Source organism: Nelumbo nucifera, chromosome 4, assembly GCF_055504915.1.
Source record: "Nelumbo nucifera cultivar China Antique chromosome 4, China Antique-T2T, whole genome shotgun sequence".
In the NCBI taxonomy this organism is placed as follows: Eukaryota; Viridiplantae; Streptophyta; class Magnoliopsida; order Proteales; family Nelumbonaceae; genus Nelumbo; species Nelumbo nucifera.
The window spans coordinates 86,966,883-86,984,497 of record NC_142652.1 but is presented as its reverse complement, the minus strand read 5'-3'; the positions used below and the strand labels follow the sequence as shown (position 1 = coordinate 86,984,497).

The window sequence follows — 17,615 nt, the reverse complement described above, 5'->3', positions numbered from 1 at the left end:
GTAAGTTTACGAAACAAGGCAACGAGATATAAAAAACAACAACACTGACAAACAAACTAGTGAGAAGGCACTTTGTATTACATTAAAAAATGGCAAACACAAGGGGGACTTCATGCTTAACCTTTATATTGGCACCATTCAATTACCTACCTCCCCTCAAAGAATAACTTAAGCTTTTGAGGAGTGATAAAAGGAAGCATCAAAGGTGTTGAAAAATCATATTAATAATTATAATAATGCCATTGGCATTCCCCCCATACAAAATACATAGATTGCCCCACCCAAGACATACTTAGAGACACTTGAACATCATGTCGCGGACATTTAGTTGTGACAGTTTAGTGAAGATGACCATCAATTCTTTCTATTTCTTGTTTCGGTGATTGCCGTTGAGGAGGAAAATATTTTTATCCCTCTTCTAATTTCCTGTAGTGGTTGGAAGAAAGTTAGTATTTGATAGACAAGGCACAGTAGCATTTTTTTTTTCTTTTTGGGTAGTTAAACAAAGGAGGAGAGATTAATAAAAAGGTAAGAAAGTTGGCTTGGTCATCTAAGCAAGCAGGCATTTGGAGTCTCTTTTGGTCATGTGTACTTTGGTTTACATTTTTTAGTTCTCTTTTTTTAAGATGTTAAAAAAAAGGGACGATACATGGTGTGGCATCCAAATTTATTACAAGTCTTAAAAGTTCGACAAAATCTAATGGTAATATTGGCATATTATGAAAAATTATGTTATTTATAAATATAATTATGATGTCATGGGTCAAATAGTTTGACGTAGATGATTGAATCATTGACTTGGAAACCAAGGTCAAAGTGATTCCATTTTTGGGTTAGATTTTAAAATCTTGCTATAGTAGGGTTGAGGCCAACCCTAACCCTAACTAAATTCCTTCAATCCTAATCCAATCCAATCCAACCTGAAATCAACTTCGGGTTGGGCCCAACCCAACCTTCTTTCCATCCCTTAAAATCACAGAGAACTTTTTAATTTCATATCTTAGCTCAACTTTCACTACATATGTTAATCTTATGTTTTATTAGTACTTGTTTGTTGGTGTTTTTATTGGTTCTTTAATACAAAATTCAGAAAAAACAAGTGTTAATGACTATAGTTTATTATTATTATAACTTATGATAAATCTTTAATGGGAAGCAAGTTATGGGTGTCTAACAATAGAGAGGAGATGAAAAATAAAATATGTTATTAAAGCTCAGTTTGGAAGGAGTACAGATACAAATATGTACAATGCAAATACATGCAAAATATAAGGTTTTGCACTCTACAAATTTGTATTTGTACTCTTTCCAAACTAAGCCTAAGGTTTTAATATTTTTTAGTAGAATTAAGTGAAGTGGTTATCTTAGAGAAAGACATAATAGTATGTGGTGGGGTCTATACAACTATCATGCATCTAAATAAATCAATGTATGATATATTGTATATATATTATATATATAATCTACTTATATATGACATGTACTATAGGGTCGGGTTTGAGTTGGGTTGGGTTTCTTAAGGGGTCATCCTTAACCCAATCCAAAGTAAAATGGAGTTCATGAATTTCAATCCTAACCCTAACCCTAACCTGAGCATCAACCCAACCCGACCTAACCTAATTTTTTGGGGTTGAATTTGGGCCAACTTGGTCCAAGTTGCAGTCTTAACTATAACTCTTATTATAGGCATAAAACCATGACCAGTTATAAAACTCCCTTATGACCCCCAACCAAACACAAACATGTTAGTAGTGGGGCACATGTAACCATTTGTGTATGTGAAGTCCATTGACCTTACCACAAAGAAAATATGGCTATGCAGATTTCCTTTTTTGGAGGGGCATGGACTGATCATCTCAACTATTGGATCATCATGATAAGGTATTTGGTGTTGAAAAGAGATGGGAAAAAGCAAAAGTTTGGTCTTATATTACAATTTATAATATTTGATCAATTTATTTGTTTTTAATCATTTTACATTCATTAATTAGTTATTAGTTACTTTATTTTATTTTTGGTAAATAATTAATTATTAATTACTTTATTAAATAAATTAAAAACTTTCAAATATCTAATATTAAAATAGTCAATTGCTATTTTTCATAACCAAGAGAATTTATCCAACTTCAAAAAGTAATTATTAGAGATACAACCCAGTTTGAATTAGACTTTTATAAAATACTTTCGTACTTTTGAAAGTATAAAAGTATGAAAAACATGGCATAGTATTTGTATTATGTACTTTATACTTTTAAAATTATGAAAAACCCCAAAAGCACAAGGTTAGCTTTTTATACTTTATGCTTTTGGCGAAATTGTGCTTTCATTTTCGTGCAAACGGGTGGTCACGTGACCACCCTTCGATAAAATTCTCGACCATACTTTCGCTCACCGCTGTTAGAATTGGATTGCCGTCATTGGTCTCAGACCCCGAAACCACTGGAAAACTGTCACCGGAAGTACAAATGGACATGCTTTTGCCGAACAGAAAATGATACTTTTGTTTAAAAAAAAAATACTTTTCAAATTTTTTTATCCAAACGGTTTTCAAAATAAAAATATTTTATATACTTTATACCTTGACATTTTTTTTTAAAAATACAAAAGTAAAACTCTATCCAAACATCGCCATCAAATGTCATTGGAAAAGAAGAGGCCTATGTGGTGCTCTATCATATCTAATGTTTTTTTTGTCACATATTATATCTAATTTTGTGGCAAAATTGTGTCCGTTTATCATTATTATGCTGATTTGGTTAAAATTTACCATAAAAGTGTTATATTTTATAATATTTGTCGTGTTAAATTTATTGATTTAAAATAGGTTTAAAAGATTGTTTGCAAATGCTCACTAATTTTTTTTTCTGATTTTTTCACAATTTCTGTTTTTGTGGATCGGACGGTCCAACCGTTCCACCCATGACCTAGTAGTGATCAAAAGTACTAACGTCCGTTTTGTCTGACAAGATTGGTTAAAATCGAAATAATCAGAAACTGTTCCACCCCGTTTGGCTCGTTAACGGTTCCAGGGGCCTGTTCCTGTTGTGTTTCTGCCTGCTTGTGTATCATCAATTTATTGACGTTTCAGATCGAACCGTCCGGATGGACCGGATCAGTCTTAAACCACTACGAGTTATGACGATTGCAGCCCGTGTGAGCAGAACTCGGATATCTCATTTTATCCACAGAAGGTTTCTTTCCTGTTAGCGACAGACGCATAAACAGGGAAAAGAAGTGAGGACGAGAAAAAGAGGTGTTACTCTTAACTTGTCTGGAAACTCTAAATCTAGTCATCTGTAGATGTTCTTAGGGTTTATGGGTTTTATAGTTGATTTTGATTTTTAATATAACTTATCAGTTAAATGAGAAGTGCAAACCTGAGAAATCCGTATCATATCCTTGGCAAATCTTGGCTTTTTTTTCCTGTCTGTTCTGTAATTTTTTCTGCTTTAATCTGCAGTTGGTGTTGTGAATCATAATCCTGTTTCTTTTCATTCTCCTTTTCTTTTTATCTTTTAATTATTTTTTCAATTTCATTGAATTTGGGATATTCAGTTCTGGTTTTCGTTATTCCATCGTTATTCATGAAATGATTCGTTTTTCATATATTTTTACTTCCATGTTTTACAATTTAAAAAAATAAATGCTAGTTCAGTCTTCTATTCTCACTACATTTGTGTTCTCCTTTTGTTGTTCTGTTTCATCCAGTAAGCAACTGTGAGTTGTTTCAATTGTCATTGTATTAAATTCTTACATTTAACAGACCACTGAATTTTTATTCTTCTTGTGTAGATTCCCTGATACCACAAACACTTAAAAACATGAAGGCTCTCAGCTATACTGGCATTACAAAACCCAGTTTGTTGCTTTCGCATTCAGAGTTATCCGCTCTTACCTTCCGTATTCCACAGCTAAATCCTCCATCTGTTCCCAGAGTTCCAAGTTTAGTCGGGAAGAATAATGGGTTGGTAACCAGAATTGAGTGTTCCATTGCCGAGAGAACATTTGCTTCTAGTTCTGCAAATTCATCTTTGTCAAAGTTGTCCACCACTCCTTCGGTTCAGCATCAAAGAGGCTCATCTTCCTTGTACAGTAGGCCCAGTTTACTGGAAATGAAAAATGAGAGAATTGCTAATAGAGCCAGAATTTATGAGTTCTTGAGGGGACTTGGTATTGTTCCTGATGAGCTTGATGGTCTGGAGCTTCCTGTCACAGTTGAGGTCATGAGAGAGCGTGTTGACTTCCTTCACAAATTGGGGCTCACAATTGAAGATATAAACAACTACCCCCTTGTTCTTGGCTGCAGTGTGAAGAAGAACATGATTCCTGTGCTTGATTATCTTGGGAAATTGGGAGTCCGGAAATCCACTTTTACAGATTTTTTGCGGAGATATCCTCAAGTCCTCCATGCTAGTGTTGTTGTAGATCTTGCACCTGTTGTCAAATACCTCCAAGGGATGGACATTAGACCAAGTGATATCCCTCGAGTTCTTGAGAGGTATCCAGAGGTATTGGGGTTCAAACTTGAGGGGACCATGAGCACATCTGTGGCTTATTTGGTTGGAATTGGCGTGGCAAGAAGAGAAATTGGAGGGGTTCTAACCAGATACCCAGAGATATTGGGAATGAGAGTTGGCAGGGTGATCAAGCCTTTTGTGGAGTACCTTGAGAGCCTAGGGATACCAAAACTAGCTGTGGCTAGATTGATTGAAAAGCAGCCTCACATCCTCGGATTTGGATTAGACAATCGAGTGAAACCAAACGTGCAAGCCCTTTTAGAGTTTGGTGTGAGGAATGAGGCACTTGCTTCTGTGATAGCACAATATCCTGAAATTATGGGGATTGATCTGAAACCAAAACTTGTATCTCAACAGAGCTTGCTGAACTCAAGTATTGACGTGGGTCCTGAGGATTTCTGTAGAGTTGTTGAAAAGATGCCACAGGTTGTTAGCCTCAGTCAATCTCCTATATTGAAGCATGTGGATTTCCTAAAGAATTGTGGATTCTCCTTACCACAAATCAGAAACATGGTTATGAAATGCCCCCAGTTGCTTGCTTTGAATCTCGACATAATGAAGCTTAGCTTTGATTATTTCCAGGCAGAAATGAGTAGAGATTTGGATGACCTGGTAGCATTTCCAGCTTTCTTTACTTATGGTTTGGAGTCAACAATAAAACCTAGGCATCAGGTGGTCACCAAGAAAGGCTTAAGATGTTCTCTTGCATGGCTTCTTAACTGCTCAGATGAGAAGTTTGAGGAACGGATGGATTATGAGTCTATTGACATGGAGGAGATGGAAATGGAGACATCATTCAACATGAATACACTGTTGGGACCAAGGGGAGATGAGTTGTCTTCTGAAGATGAAGAAGACAGTGACGATGAATACACATAAACTGGTATTGATGAGAAGCATTACAGAATTGTCTGTTGTGGAGAAAATACAGCTTTTTTTGAGCTGAATCTTCTTGAGAATACCTGGGACTAGTACTTGAGAAGTAGAACAGGTAAAGGATGCTAAATATGTATTGTATTTTAAATTTTAGATTGGGACCAATGTGGAAGAGAGAACATTTTAAGTTCCATGTTGATCATTATTCAGTGCATAGCTATAATAGTTTCCAAAAGAATTGATCCAATCCAATTTGCTACCATATTTGTAATTAAGTGTACTATTTATAATGGGATCAATTTTGGGCTCTGGAGAAAAAAAAATAGTGAGATATGTTGAATCAGTGTACCTCATTTACTAAGTGCAATTACTGGGTCCTCATTTGTTGACTGGGTGTACCTCACTCAACCGAAGCCTGCCCAAGTTGCATCTCTATCACTCTTAGACCTAGTCTGAATCGGGACCTGGTCTAGATGTTTCTTATAGATTCAGTACAGGGTCTACCCTGCCCTGGCTCAAACCTGAACCATTGTGACTTGTGAGACCAATTACAAGTGGTTATTGGGAGTCTTACAACTAGTGCTTGGAAAAAAGTCAGGTTAAGCATACACCACTTGGGACATATTTATCATTTTATAGGTTATTGTTCATGTGCCAAAAGGAATATAAAGGTTATGTTCTTCAATTATGACTTAAATATGACTTTTACGATCAGTTTGGGAAGAGTGCAAATACAAATATGTGCAATGCAAAACCTTCTATGCAGCATTTCTAAACCAAGGTTCAAAGTATCAATATGATACACCCCGTATCAGGCATATCGTATCCTATAGTTGGGTTTCTGATACACCCTGTATCAGGCATATCGTATCCTATAGTTGGGTTTCTGATACACCTATTTAAAGGTGTTTTCGGGAAACCAATTATTTTATTGATTAAAAATATAAAAATATGTATAAAAATGAAAATTTGAAAAAAAAAAGACTAAAAAAATGTGTGGGATAAAAGTATTGATACACCCCTGCCGATACATTTGGGTGTATTGATACTTTAAACCATGCTCTAAACCTTGCACCTGCATTGTACATATTCATATTTGCACTCTTCCCAAACTGAGCCTTAAATGATTAATGCACCTTTAATTCTATAGTAGCATTTATAATTGATTTCTTCTCATTTCCTGTAGTAAGTTCTAAGGTAACCAGTCCATGACTCCAAAGATCCCGGTTGGTTGGGACAAGCATTTGGTAATGGCCTTAGTCTATTTCCTCACTTAAGATATTTTCAAATCCTTTATTTTTTAATAAGTTTTTCTTGTTTATGTTCCATACCCTTGTTACATAGGGGTGGCAATTTCTGACCCAATCATCTTGACCCACCCAACTCATCCACTTGTAACCCGCCCAAATCCATTCATGTAGTTTAGTGGGTTTGATGCAGATGCAGAAGCAAGGAAAGAATTCATGGGGAGACAAACTTATTTTCCAATTCCTATGTCAGTTTTAGAAATTTTGGGTTATAGGATATTGATATTGTTTGAGTTTTTTATTTGTTTTCTAGTTGGTGGTGCCTCAAACATGGTTCTGTTTTTTGGATTTCAAAATTACTATTTATGGTATCTCTCGGAATTACTATTTATAATAGCTGGCAGCGCCAACTATTTGTTATATATACTAGGGCGACAACAACTAAAAAAATAAAAAGGTAAAAGTACAATAGTACCCCTGCGGTACTATACTTAGGAAAAATAACAACTTTCAACACTCTCCCTCAAGTTGGGACATAGATGTCAATCATGCCCAACTTGTCACATAAATCATGATGCCGTGAGTGGTGTAGCCCTTTTGTAAAGATGTCTGCAAGTTGATCCTCAAAACTGACATAAGGAGTGCACACTTCCCATGTGACAACCTTCTCTCTGATAAAGTGTTTGTCGACTTCGATGTGTTTAGTTCTATCATGTAGCACTAGATTAGCAGCAATTTTTATGGTTGCTTTGTTATCATAGAATAGGGTCATAGATCCGTCCATTGGAAAACCCAACTCACTCAACAGATTCTTTAGCCACATAATTTCAGCCACTCCATGAGCCATTGCTTGATATTCAGCTTCAACACTGGATCTAGCTAACACATTCTGCTTTTTGCTTCTCCAGGTAACTATATTTTCTCCTATAAAGGTACAATAGCCACTAGTTGACTTTCTGTCATTCAGGGATCCTACCCAATTTGCATCAGTGTACACTTCAACTTTCAAATGTCCGTGCTTTTGAAACAACAAGCCAACACTTGGGAACTTCTTAAGATATCTGAGAACTCTTTCTGCTGCTTCAAGGTGAGTGGTCTTGGGAGCATGCATGAATTGGCTAAGAACACTGATTGCGTAAGCAATGTTTGGGTGGGTCATAGAAAGATATAACAATCTTCCTAAGTCTCTGAAACTGTTTCACATCCTTGATAGGTTCACCTTGGCAGTCACCTAATTTGTGGTTAGGATCAATAGGGGAATCAACTGGCTTCACTCCCAATTTTCCTGTATCCTAGAGTAGATCTAGGACATACTTCCTTTGGGAAATGAAGATACCCTTTTGTGAGCGGGCAACTTCAATTCCAAGGAAGTATATTAGGGGACCTAGATCCTTTACTTCAAACTGTGTAGCAAGAAAAATCTTTAACTTTTGGATTTCATCATTCCAATCATCAATGATAATTATATCGTCAACATATACTATCAAAGCAGCAATTTTTCCTTCCCCTCTTTTCACAAACAATGTGTGATCAGATTGACATGCTTGTATCTTTTCTACTAAACCGCTGCATGGAACCTGCTGAACCAGGCTCTCGGTGATTGTTTCAGCCCATATAATGACTTCTTCAACCTTCACACTTTCTGTTCATTACCTTGAACCCGGAAACCAGGGGGTTGTACCATGTAAACTTCCTCTTCAAGGTCACCATTCAGGAATGCATTCTTGATCGGTGATTGTTTCAGCCTATATAATGACTTCTTCAACCTGCACACTTTCTGTTCATTACCTTGAGCCCGAAAACCAGGGGGTTGTACCATGTAAACTTCATCTTCAAGGTCACCATTCAGGAATGCATTCTTGATATCAAGTTGATGTAGATCCCAGTCAAGATTAGCAGCAATAGAGAAAAGGACTCTAATGGAGTTCATCTTGGCAACGGGTGCAAAAGTCTTTGCATAATCAACTCCATACACTTGTGTAAACCCCTTTGCCACTAAACGAGCTTTATATCGTTCCACCATGCCATCAGCCCTATGTTTGACTGTGAACACCCATTTACATCCAACTGGATCCTTTCCCTTAGGAAGATCTATTAGTTCCCATGTGCCATTCTTATGTAAAGCATTAATTTCTTCCTTCATAGCATCTGTCCATTTAGGTACTGAAAGAGCTTCTGCTACATTCTTGGGGATAGGAACACTGTCAATGGAAGTGAGAAAGGCCCGAAAAGAGGGTGAAATGTTTTCTTAGGAAACAAAGTGGGAAATGGGGTGTTTAGTGGTGCAAGATCTAACACCTTTCCTGTGCGCAAATGGAAGGTCAAGGTCATTAGCATCAGTGGTATCAATAGCAATAGGGTCAGGGACATCGATAAGAACCAAGATACCTGAGTGAGTATGATCCACCTCTGGAGAGTTTGATGGCATTGGATGTACAACTTCTAGGTTCTCCACAGCTCTTGAACTTGGTTGGCCTTTGTAACGACAAAAGAAGACACGAAAAGGAGGAGGATCAGGAATAGGAGGGAGCTGAACCAATTTCTCCTCATTCCTACACTCCCCCTAAGGAGAAACGGGGAAAAAAGGCTCACTCTCAAAGAAAGAGACGTCCATGGAAACATAAAACTTCTGAGAATCAGGATCAAAACAACGGTATCCCTTCTGAGTGAAAGAATACCCCAGGAAGATGCAAGGAATAGTACGAGGGTCTAATTTTCCACGAGTAGGTGACAGATTTTGGACAAAACAATGACGACCAAACACACGAGAAGGAATGAAAAGAAGGGGAGCCTTAGGAAAAAGAAGCTGATGTGGGGCCTTGCACTCTAACCAACGAGAGGGCATACGGTTGATGAGATAAGTAGCACAAAGGACAGCCTCAAGCCAAAATCGTTTCGGGACATTCATATGGATTAGTAAACCCCGGGCCACTTCAATGAGGTGTCGGTTCTTTCTTTTGGCAGCACCATTTTATTGTGGTTTTCGGGCATAAGAGCTACGGTGAAGTGAACCACGTGAAACAAAAAATTCTGTGAGATCACTATGAAAATACTCTTTAGCATTATCTGATTGAAAAATTTGGATTTCAGTTTGAAATTGGGTGAAGACCATCCGTTGAAAATCTTGGATAATTTTTGGTACTTCATCCCTGGTCCGCATGGGATATACCCATGTATATCTAGAATAATCATCGATAATGGTAATAAAATACTTGTAGCCACTCTTAGATGGTAAAGTAACAAGGCCCCACACATCAGAATGAACAATGTGAAAAGGAAATTCAGATTTATTAATTTTTTAAGGAAAACGAGTTTTACACTGTTTACTCAATTAGCAAATTTGATAAGAAAAATCCGAAACTGACACTGACTTAAACAATTCTGGAAACACCACTTTTAAAGACTCAAAAGATAAATGACCAAGACGACAATGCCATAAATAGACTTGACTCTTACAGGACTGACTCTTAGACTCTGTGACTTGAAGACCAACCTTATTCTCCAGCATGTAAAGTCCATCTGCCATATATCCTCTACCAATCGCCTTTCCCGAGGCCAGATCCTGGATCACACAGTAAGAAGGAAAAAGGTTACTGAGCAATTTAAGGAATTAGTAATACTTCTAACAGAGAACAAATTAATGGGAAATTTCGGGACATGTAAAACATCAGAGAGGGTTAGGCCAAAAGGAAGAGAAATGGTTCCTTGACCAGCTATGGTAGTGTATGATCCATCAGCTAGTCTCACCTTGTCTCTTCCAGAAAGGAGGTGATAGGTTTGAAAGTAAGAAGGCGTACCAGTCATGTGTTTAGACGCTCCAGAATCAATGATCCAGGGAGTGTCAGGGGTATGAGATGCAACATTGAAAGCTGTGGTAGAGTTACTTGATGTAGACGCAAATGAAGTTGAGGGAGGGGCATCCATTTGACGAATTGCTCTACCATAGAGCTCTAAATGGTCATAGAAGGAATTAATAATATCCTCCCTTGGGTCAGATCCAGAGACGTGAGTCGATGTCACAGTAGTAATGGGGGGCTGATTTTCCTGAGAGGCCATGTTTGCCACAATGTTCTTTCTTGTACTTTGCTGTCCTGATTTTTTATTCAGATCTGAACCTTGCTTTTTATTTAAATCTTAAGCCCATTTTGGCTTCCCATGAAGATCCCAACATGTATCTCGGGGTTTCTGGCAATGAGTACACCACAGTTTGTCTTTGTCATCCGCCCCCTTTTTAGAGTCCCCTCTCTTAAAGGTATTCCCACCACCTGTAACCATACTTCCTTTTGCTGCTAACCCAACTACATCCCCTCCAGAACTGTTCATCAAGTTCCTTCTACTTTATTCTGATTGTACAAGAGCATAAACTTCCTGGATGGAGGGAAGATCTTTGCTACCTAGGATCTGAAATCTGATGGATTCATATGCCGGATTCAAGCCATGTAGAAAAGCAAACACTCTCTGCTGAGGTACAAGTTTATTGTATAATTTTTCATCTTCGTTACACTTCTAGTCCACACTCTGATAATGATCTAACTCCTTCCAGACAGAGGTCAAGTCTGAGTAGTACATAGAAAGACACCTTTCCCCCTGTTTACAAGTGGACGATTCTGCCTGTAACTGATAAATCTTTGCATACTGACGCAGCTCAGAATAGGTTGATTGTGCTTGTTCCTAGATTTCATTTTCCGTTTCAGCCCACATAAAGTTCCTTCTTATTTAAAGTTGCATAGACACTAAAAGCCAGGACATGACCATGCTGTCTTCCTGGTTCCATCTGTCATATTCAGCACTCCTAGAATTGGGTTCTTTGATTCTCCCATTTATATAACCTATCTTTCCCCTTGCAGTAATGTACAACTTAATCCCCCTTGACCATTCCAAATAATTTAAACCGTTGAGAGGAATAACTGCCATGGGAAAAGATAGGTCGACACCCCCACTCATTCCATTCTGCATTGAGGAAACACCGGACGTAGCAGAATCTTCACTGCTCATGGTAACAGATTAAAAAAAAAAACTCTTGAGAGTGGGGCAAAACCTTAAAAAAAGGCTAACACCAAGGGAGAAAAGGGAGCCCCCCTTTTTCTTTGAAAAAACACAGGTGCTGTTACAGCACTACAGCACTAACAGGCCCCCTTTTTGATAAACACCAGTGCAGTTACAGGGCTGACAGATCAATTCTGGATTTACGCATCAAACACAGATGCCGTTACAGCAAGTACAAGTCACCTTAACCTTACAATTCAGCATAAAATCTGCTATCGCTGCACATAAAGGTCTTTATCGACCTACAGATTTTTCCAGGGGTTAGTCGACCCCACAAAAAAGGAAATACAGAGGTACTGGTCACCTCACATTCAATCAGCAGACCTAATACAGGTTCTGCCCTGGTGCAAGGCCAGAAAAAAAAGAGGGAAGAATAGAGATTACTTCAGGCGTGAGAACTGTAGATGATGGCGGCTGATCTTTAATCACTCGAACTGTAGATGGTGGCGGCAGATCTGGAAGTCTGGGCGATCTCTCCTTTTCAGATCTAATGGTCCCGCTCTGATACCATGTTATCAGTGCAGTGATGAAGGAGAAAAGAAGAGGAAGAAAGAGGAGAGAGAGCAGAAGAGAGAGGAAATATTTGAGAGTCAAAAAGCATGCTGGCAGCGCCAACTATTTGTTATATATACTAGGGCAACAGCAACTAAAAAGATAAAAGGTAAAAGTACAATAGTACCCCTGCAGTACTATACTTGGGAAAAATAACAGCTTTCAACAATAGTAAACTCACAGATTACTATTTTTAGTAATTTTTGGTGTCTTTAAATTAAGCTAGTCTTAGTGGGATTAGGAAAGTGTTATTAGAGTTGTTTTAGTAATTAGAGTCCTCATTGGAGTGTTTTTATGGGTCATCTATTGATTTGTCATGGTATTAAAACAATTAGGAGATGTTTTGGGTCAGTTTCCTAATCCAAATTGGAGACTGTAAAGGGATATCCGAGTTAATAAGTTGAGTCTATAAATAGAGTCAGTGTAATTGGAGTTAACGAGAGTGATTTGATGAAATAAAGATTGGTTCGGTGAATTCTGGTTGTTGCTAGAAAATTTTCTCTTTTTTCCCCTCTTTCTCTTATTTCTTCTTCTTCTTCTAAGCTATCTCTATCTCTTTGGTGTTTACACTGACAGCATGCATTCTACTTGCTTCTTCATCCATATCCTTCATCTCTAATCACCCACAACCCCTCATTCACCCCACAAAGCTCACCACCCAATAACCCTTGCCTTGTCCTATATCATTGGTGTAGATTGATTGACAACCCAATAACCCTTTTACACAGGGGTAGCAATTTCTGCCAACTCTCTTGACTCACCCAACCCATCCACCTGTAACCACCCAAAACCATTCACATGGTCGAGCACCCCCATAGTTAGTGGGTTGTAGACAGATTGATAAACCACTTAAATTTGGTCAAATTTAAGTGGATGGATATGGTTGGGTGATGGTTACCCGTTGCAATCTCTCATCTTTATAGTCTAGGTAGGACATAACTCCAAGAATTGATCTTTTAGCCTGTGAGTAACATTTGCCAATTATTTAAGCAGGCTATTAACTCATGCTCTTGATGTGAATGATTGTATGCTTTCTGTAGAGATGATGGGCTGAATGGGCCATAGGACATTGGTATTTTATTTATTTCTGTCCATGTTTTATTTGTTAGTTAGTGGGCCTTAGTTATGGGCCTGTTTATTTCTTTCATTACTGTTTTTAGTGCTGGTTTCCCTACTAAGGGTATACATGTAATTATACCTTTTTTACAATGAAAGATATACAAGATAATTGTGGGGGCTGGAAAGAGGTTTGAATTATTCTCTTCCTTCTTCCCTTTTTCTTCCATCTACTTTCTCCATTGTTTTCTCTCTTCCATCTTCTTCTTCTCTTCTATTTTCTATTTTATTTCAGATTATTACAGGTGGGGTCTACATCTCTTTCAAGTCAGTCCAAAAGTAAGAGTAGAGGTGGACTTAACAAAGCCATCATACCTTAGACACAAAATTAATGAATAAAAGAGCCAAAGAGATTTTTGTTCCTAATACTACAATCAACAAAGACATGAAAAATTAAAACCAGACTCTGATCTGGGCATGGCCCATCTATCTTCCTTTCTATGGTAGATATGGTATGTGATGGAAAAACCATTGGATTGGAATATTTATATCTCCAAGGTTAATGATATATGAGAAAAGGCTTTTATTAAAGATTATGAACTTTGTTAAAGAAACTGTTGATTGCTGGTTGCTTTCCCATGATCAGAGTTTTGGAGTTAGATCCCTTTCAGCATGCCAAACAAGATTCATTTTCCCTATCAGACATATCTGAGTTTTTCAGTTTGATTCCTTTCAGTTTCAGTTAATTTCCTTCTAATTATTTCATCTCTTTCTTCTTGGATTGATAGACAAGATTCATTTTCTTGGCTTGATCTCTGGTTGCTTTCCCATGTAGGGTTTAGACAAAATTCTTTTGAATTGCTAGCTTTTTACTTGTTTGGAGAAGTACATATTCATTCAAGAGTAAGGATTCATTTATTCGAACAACTTGTGTTGTTCCTTCAAGTTAATCTTTCCTGAGCATGGTCCAAAGGTGTTCACTGAATTGTTTGATTGTGAGATTATTTTTTTTCTTTTTAATAATTAATAGAATGGAAATTACGATTTTGTGATAAGTTGAGATTGATGCTGGTATGCTGTTGAAATAAGAACAAGAGTGGGAAGATAATAGGATTAGAAAAAAGTGATGTAGTTGGGAGTCCTGTTAGTCTCACACATGTGAGTCTTTGTCTCATGTAGTGGGATAGGTGGAGTGTGATGTTGAGAGCATTGTTTGGAGCAGATCCGGTTGTTGAATAATGAATATCGAAACCTATGCCCCTGAAACTTGGGGAACTCTTATGTATTGATAGCCTCCTTAACGCTGTCACCCTGTTAACACCTCCTCTAACCTACTTCTATGCTTGAAATTTCTTGCATTTCTTTATCCCCCATAATGCCAAAGAAAACAAAACTGCTAATGGTGTCAATTCATACCACATTTACTTCTTTTGCTTAAACATAATCACAACTTCCATACACCCAAGAATTCTTCCACAGATTTGTAGTTCCTTTGACAGTGAGAAACAAATGGGACTGTTTCTGAGTGTTCCAAGCATAGTCCACAGACTTCGTTGTTCAGCTCCAGCACCATACCTCTCCTTTTTGAGGTTATCAATTGTTAAACTCTTTTCCAATGTCCTATTCTCTTTAATACTAAATTACTAATACCTTGCTTGGTGTGGATTTTTGAGAATATGTAGTGGAGAAATTTTCCAAATGATTCTTAAGAGGGTAGATGAGGTCTTCCGCTTGATTGGCATGTAATTGCAAAACTACAAAAAGTTTGGTGAAAAACTCAAAAACACTAATTTTAACCCTCAAATCTTTATAACAGTGAAGAATGGAGGTCTGCCAGCTACTTATTGTTTCCATTTGTAGGCTTTATTTTTACCCCTTCACCTTTATCTTCATTTATTTTATTTCAATGAAGCATCTCACTAGCCATTTATCCTCCCACACCCATGCCTGCAAAAAGGAAACAAGTAAAAGTTTGGTTCACTGCCCTTCATTCCTAAGCTTGAAGATATGTGTGCATCTGATTCAGTCAGAATTTTTGAGATATGGAGCTTGAGCACAATATAATTGCAAACAACTGAAAAGGAAAACAAATGGAGGACAAAGGACATACCAATTCCCATGTAGTGGTTGTTAGAGTCAATTTCATGTCAAACTGGTATCCTGGAATCACAGGTTGGATCAAGGCCAATTTTAATTGATTAACTTTCTCATTATTTTTGATAGGCAATTGTTCAACCTAAACAGAGGTAGATATGCTTAGCTAAAGAGAAAACAAGTGGATGGAGTCAAACTAGCTCAAGCCACTAGGCCCAACTAAGGCATGAAGACGAGGAGATTATGACATGACTCTAGTCTCTACTCTCTAGTATAAGTGTATAACAATGTTTAGCCTTTCATGAGCAAATAACTGTTAGCAAGGCCTCTAGGTTGGTGAGGCTGCATTGGCATATGATGACACTGTTATTGGCCTTGGGGCTTGGGGTAGCTTCTTTGGTGAAATTCAGATGTTTAAACATTTAGCTCTTCGTGCTTTAAGCATAAACTCTCTAGTAACTTAGTAGGGATAGGAGAGACAATATGAAAGCCAATCTCAAAGAACCTTGATGGGCTGGGTGCTCATGTGAGTCATTGTACTTTTGGTCCTCCTATTATATTGTGTGTGTGTGTGTGTGTGTTCCATTCCAAAAGCTTTTCATGAGAAACTTTGTAATTTTGCTCATAAACTCTTGAAGGAATAGATGCCCTTGCTTGCAACTAGTGGGGGTGGGGTGGTGTGGCCAGCTGAGCATTTAAAACGTGGCTTGCTGTGTGTTCAATAAATGGTATCCGCATGTGAAATCATTCAGAGCATGCGAGTGTTTTTCTGACTGAAGGCCTGGGTCTGTGTGGACGTGTTAGTCATGCAATTGCCTTTTCTTTTTGTTAGGGTTTATGGTTTCACTTTGTTTGGGTTTGAGGTTTGTTTCTCTTCTCCATTTCTTGGCCACCCTTTTGCTGCTACTGTTCTTTCTCCTCTCTTGTCTTTCCCTTTCAAGATTGGGGCTCAGGAGCAGTTGACTGTAGAGCAGGTTTCAGTTAGGTTTGTGTGGAGGTTTCTGGTTTATTGGTGCCTTGGATTCTTTTCCGGTTGCTTCGTGGCATGACTGTTGCTCTTTTATTTATAATTTTGGCCTGTCTTTTGTTTGGGATCAAGGAGGTGTTATTTTTCTTGTAGGTTGAGCTCTACAACACTAGAGTAGCATCAATAGAACCTTTTGGTGTTTACTTAGGCGTGGATAGCATGCAAATCCACCATTGATTTGGTGTTGCAGAGCGAGATGGTGTACTAGAGGATCCTCAATGCGAACACAATGGTCGGGTATCAGATGATGTATGTGTCTGGGTTTTCTAAGTGGAGGGCTGAATTCAAGGGCTCCGATTGTGGTGGGAGGGTATCAGTTGGAGAATGCAGTTGAATTTGGGTACTTCAGGACTGGGGTTCAATTCTTTGTTCTTGACCAAACAAGCAACGTGCTCCAACTTCAACCTGCATCGTATTCACAGAGGGTCCTCATAATTGTGAAGTCTAATACTCATGCTTTGAGGATGGATTGAGATCTGCTGCTTTTTTTTTTTTTTTTTGGTTTCTAGATTAACACGTGTATTTACAGACATATAATAGCATTGGGCAAACATTTCTACTTTTTCATCTTAACAGATTCCCAAGTGACATTGAAAATCTGAGAAATCCATTTGAAATTTGACATGAGTTTTGCTTATTTTCTTGCAGGTTGAGCTTAGAATTATGAGGTGTCACATTAGCATCTGTCTTGCAACAACCAGTTGCTGCTTTCCAGATTTGTAATAGACTTCTCCAACTTTCTGCTTGGTCTGCCAGTAATATTTACAGGGTCTGCTCTTTGTCAATCCATATAATTAGTTGGTTGAAGACTTCTGTAATCCATCAAGCTGGTTGCATATTTAGTCAAATTTCATAGTTGCATCAAGTTGATATTAAATAGAATGGATTGGTGAAACAGGATTTATGTAGCTAACCCCATATAGTTGGGGTAAGGCATGGATGATGATGACTGATGCGATGCAATCTCTTCTGAAGTTCATGTAATATATTGTATTGCGCAGCTAAGTATTTGGCAAAGATTAATCTCCAATACCCAACGTACTGCTTTGTTTCACAAGCAATTGTCAAAAATCACTTATTCCATGTTCTCCTTATCCCTTTAATGATGCAATGCATTAAATGATAAATCTCACATTGTTGAGCCTGGTATTGTTGTTAGGGACCAGACCACAATGGCCACCCTGATTACTCTCTTGCCAT

General features: G+C 37.9%; 1 protein-coding gene across 3 annotated transcripts; it reads left to right on the top strand.

The window, feature by feature from the left end:
- Positions 1 to 3,139: 3,139 nt before the first annotated feature.
- Positions 3,140 to 17,509, top strand: BSM (Mitochondrial transcription termination factor family protein). 3 transcript variants are annotated; one of them, XR_737895.2, is made up of 3 exons: positions 3,140 to 3,253; positions 3,793 to 5,508; positions 17,064 to 17,509. XR_737895.2 is itself a non-coding variant. In XM_010280844.2 (2 exons), the coding sequence occupies exon 2, from the start codon at positions 3,822 to 3,824 to the stop codon at positions 5,394 to 5,396; it is 1,575 nt and encodes a 524-aa protein (XP_010279146.1). In that variant the 5' UTR covers positions 3,140 to 3,253; positions 3,793 to 3,821; the 3' UTR covers positions 5,397 to 5,688. The 3 variants fall into 3 exon arrangements, 1 of the variants encoding a protein (XP_010279146.1); XR_016085879.1 differs by lacking the exon at positions 17,064 to 17,509 and adding an exon at positions 16,509 to 16,988; XM_010280844.2 differs by lacking the exon at positions 17,064 to 17,509 and having other exon boundaries at positions 3,793 to 5,688.
- The last annotated feature ends 106 nt before the right edge of the window (positions 17,510 to 17,615 follow it).

What these genes read in the sequence shown, in the direction of transcription:
- BSM (XM_010280844.2), top strand. Translation starts at nt 3,822, where the DNA reads ATGAAGGCTCTCAGCTATACTGGCATTACAAAACCCAGTTTGTTGCTT.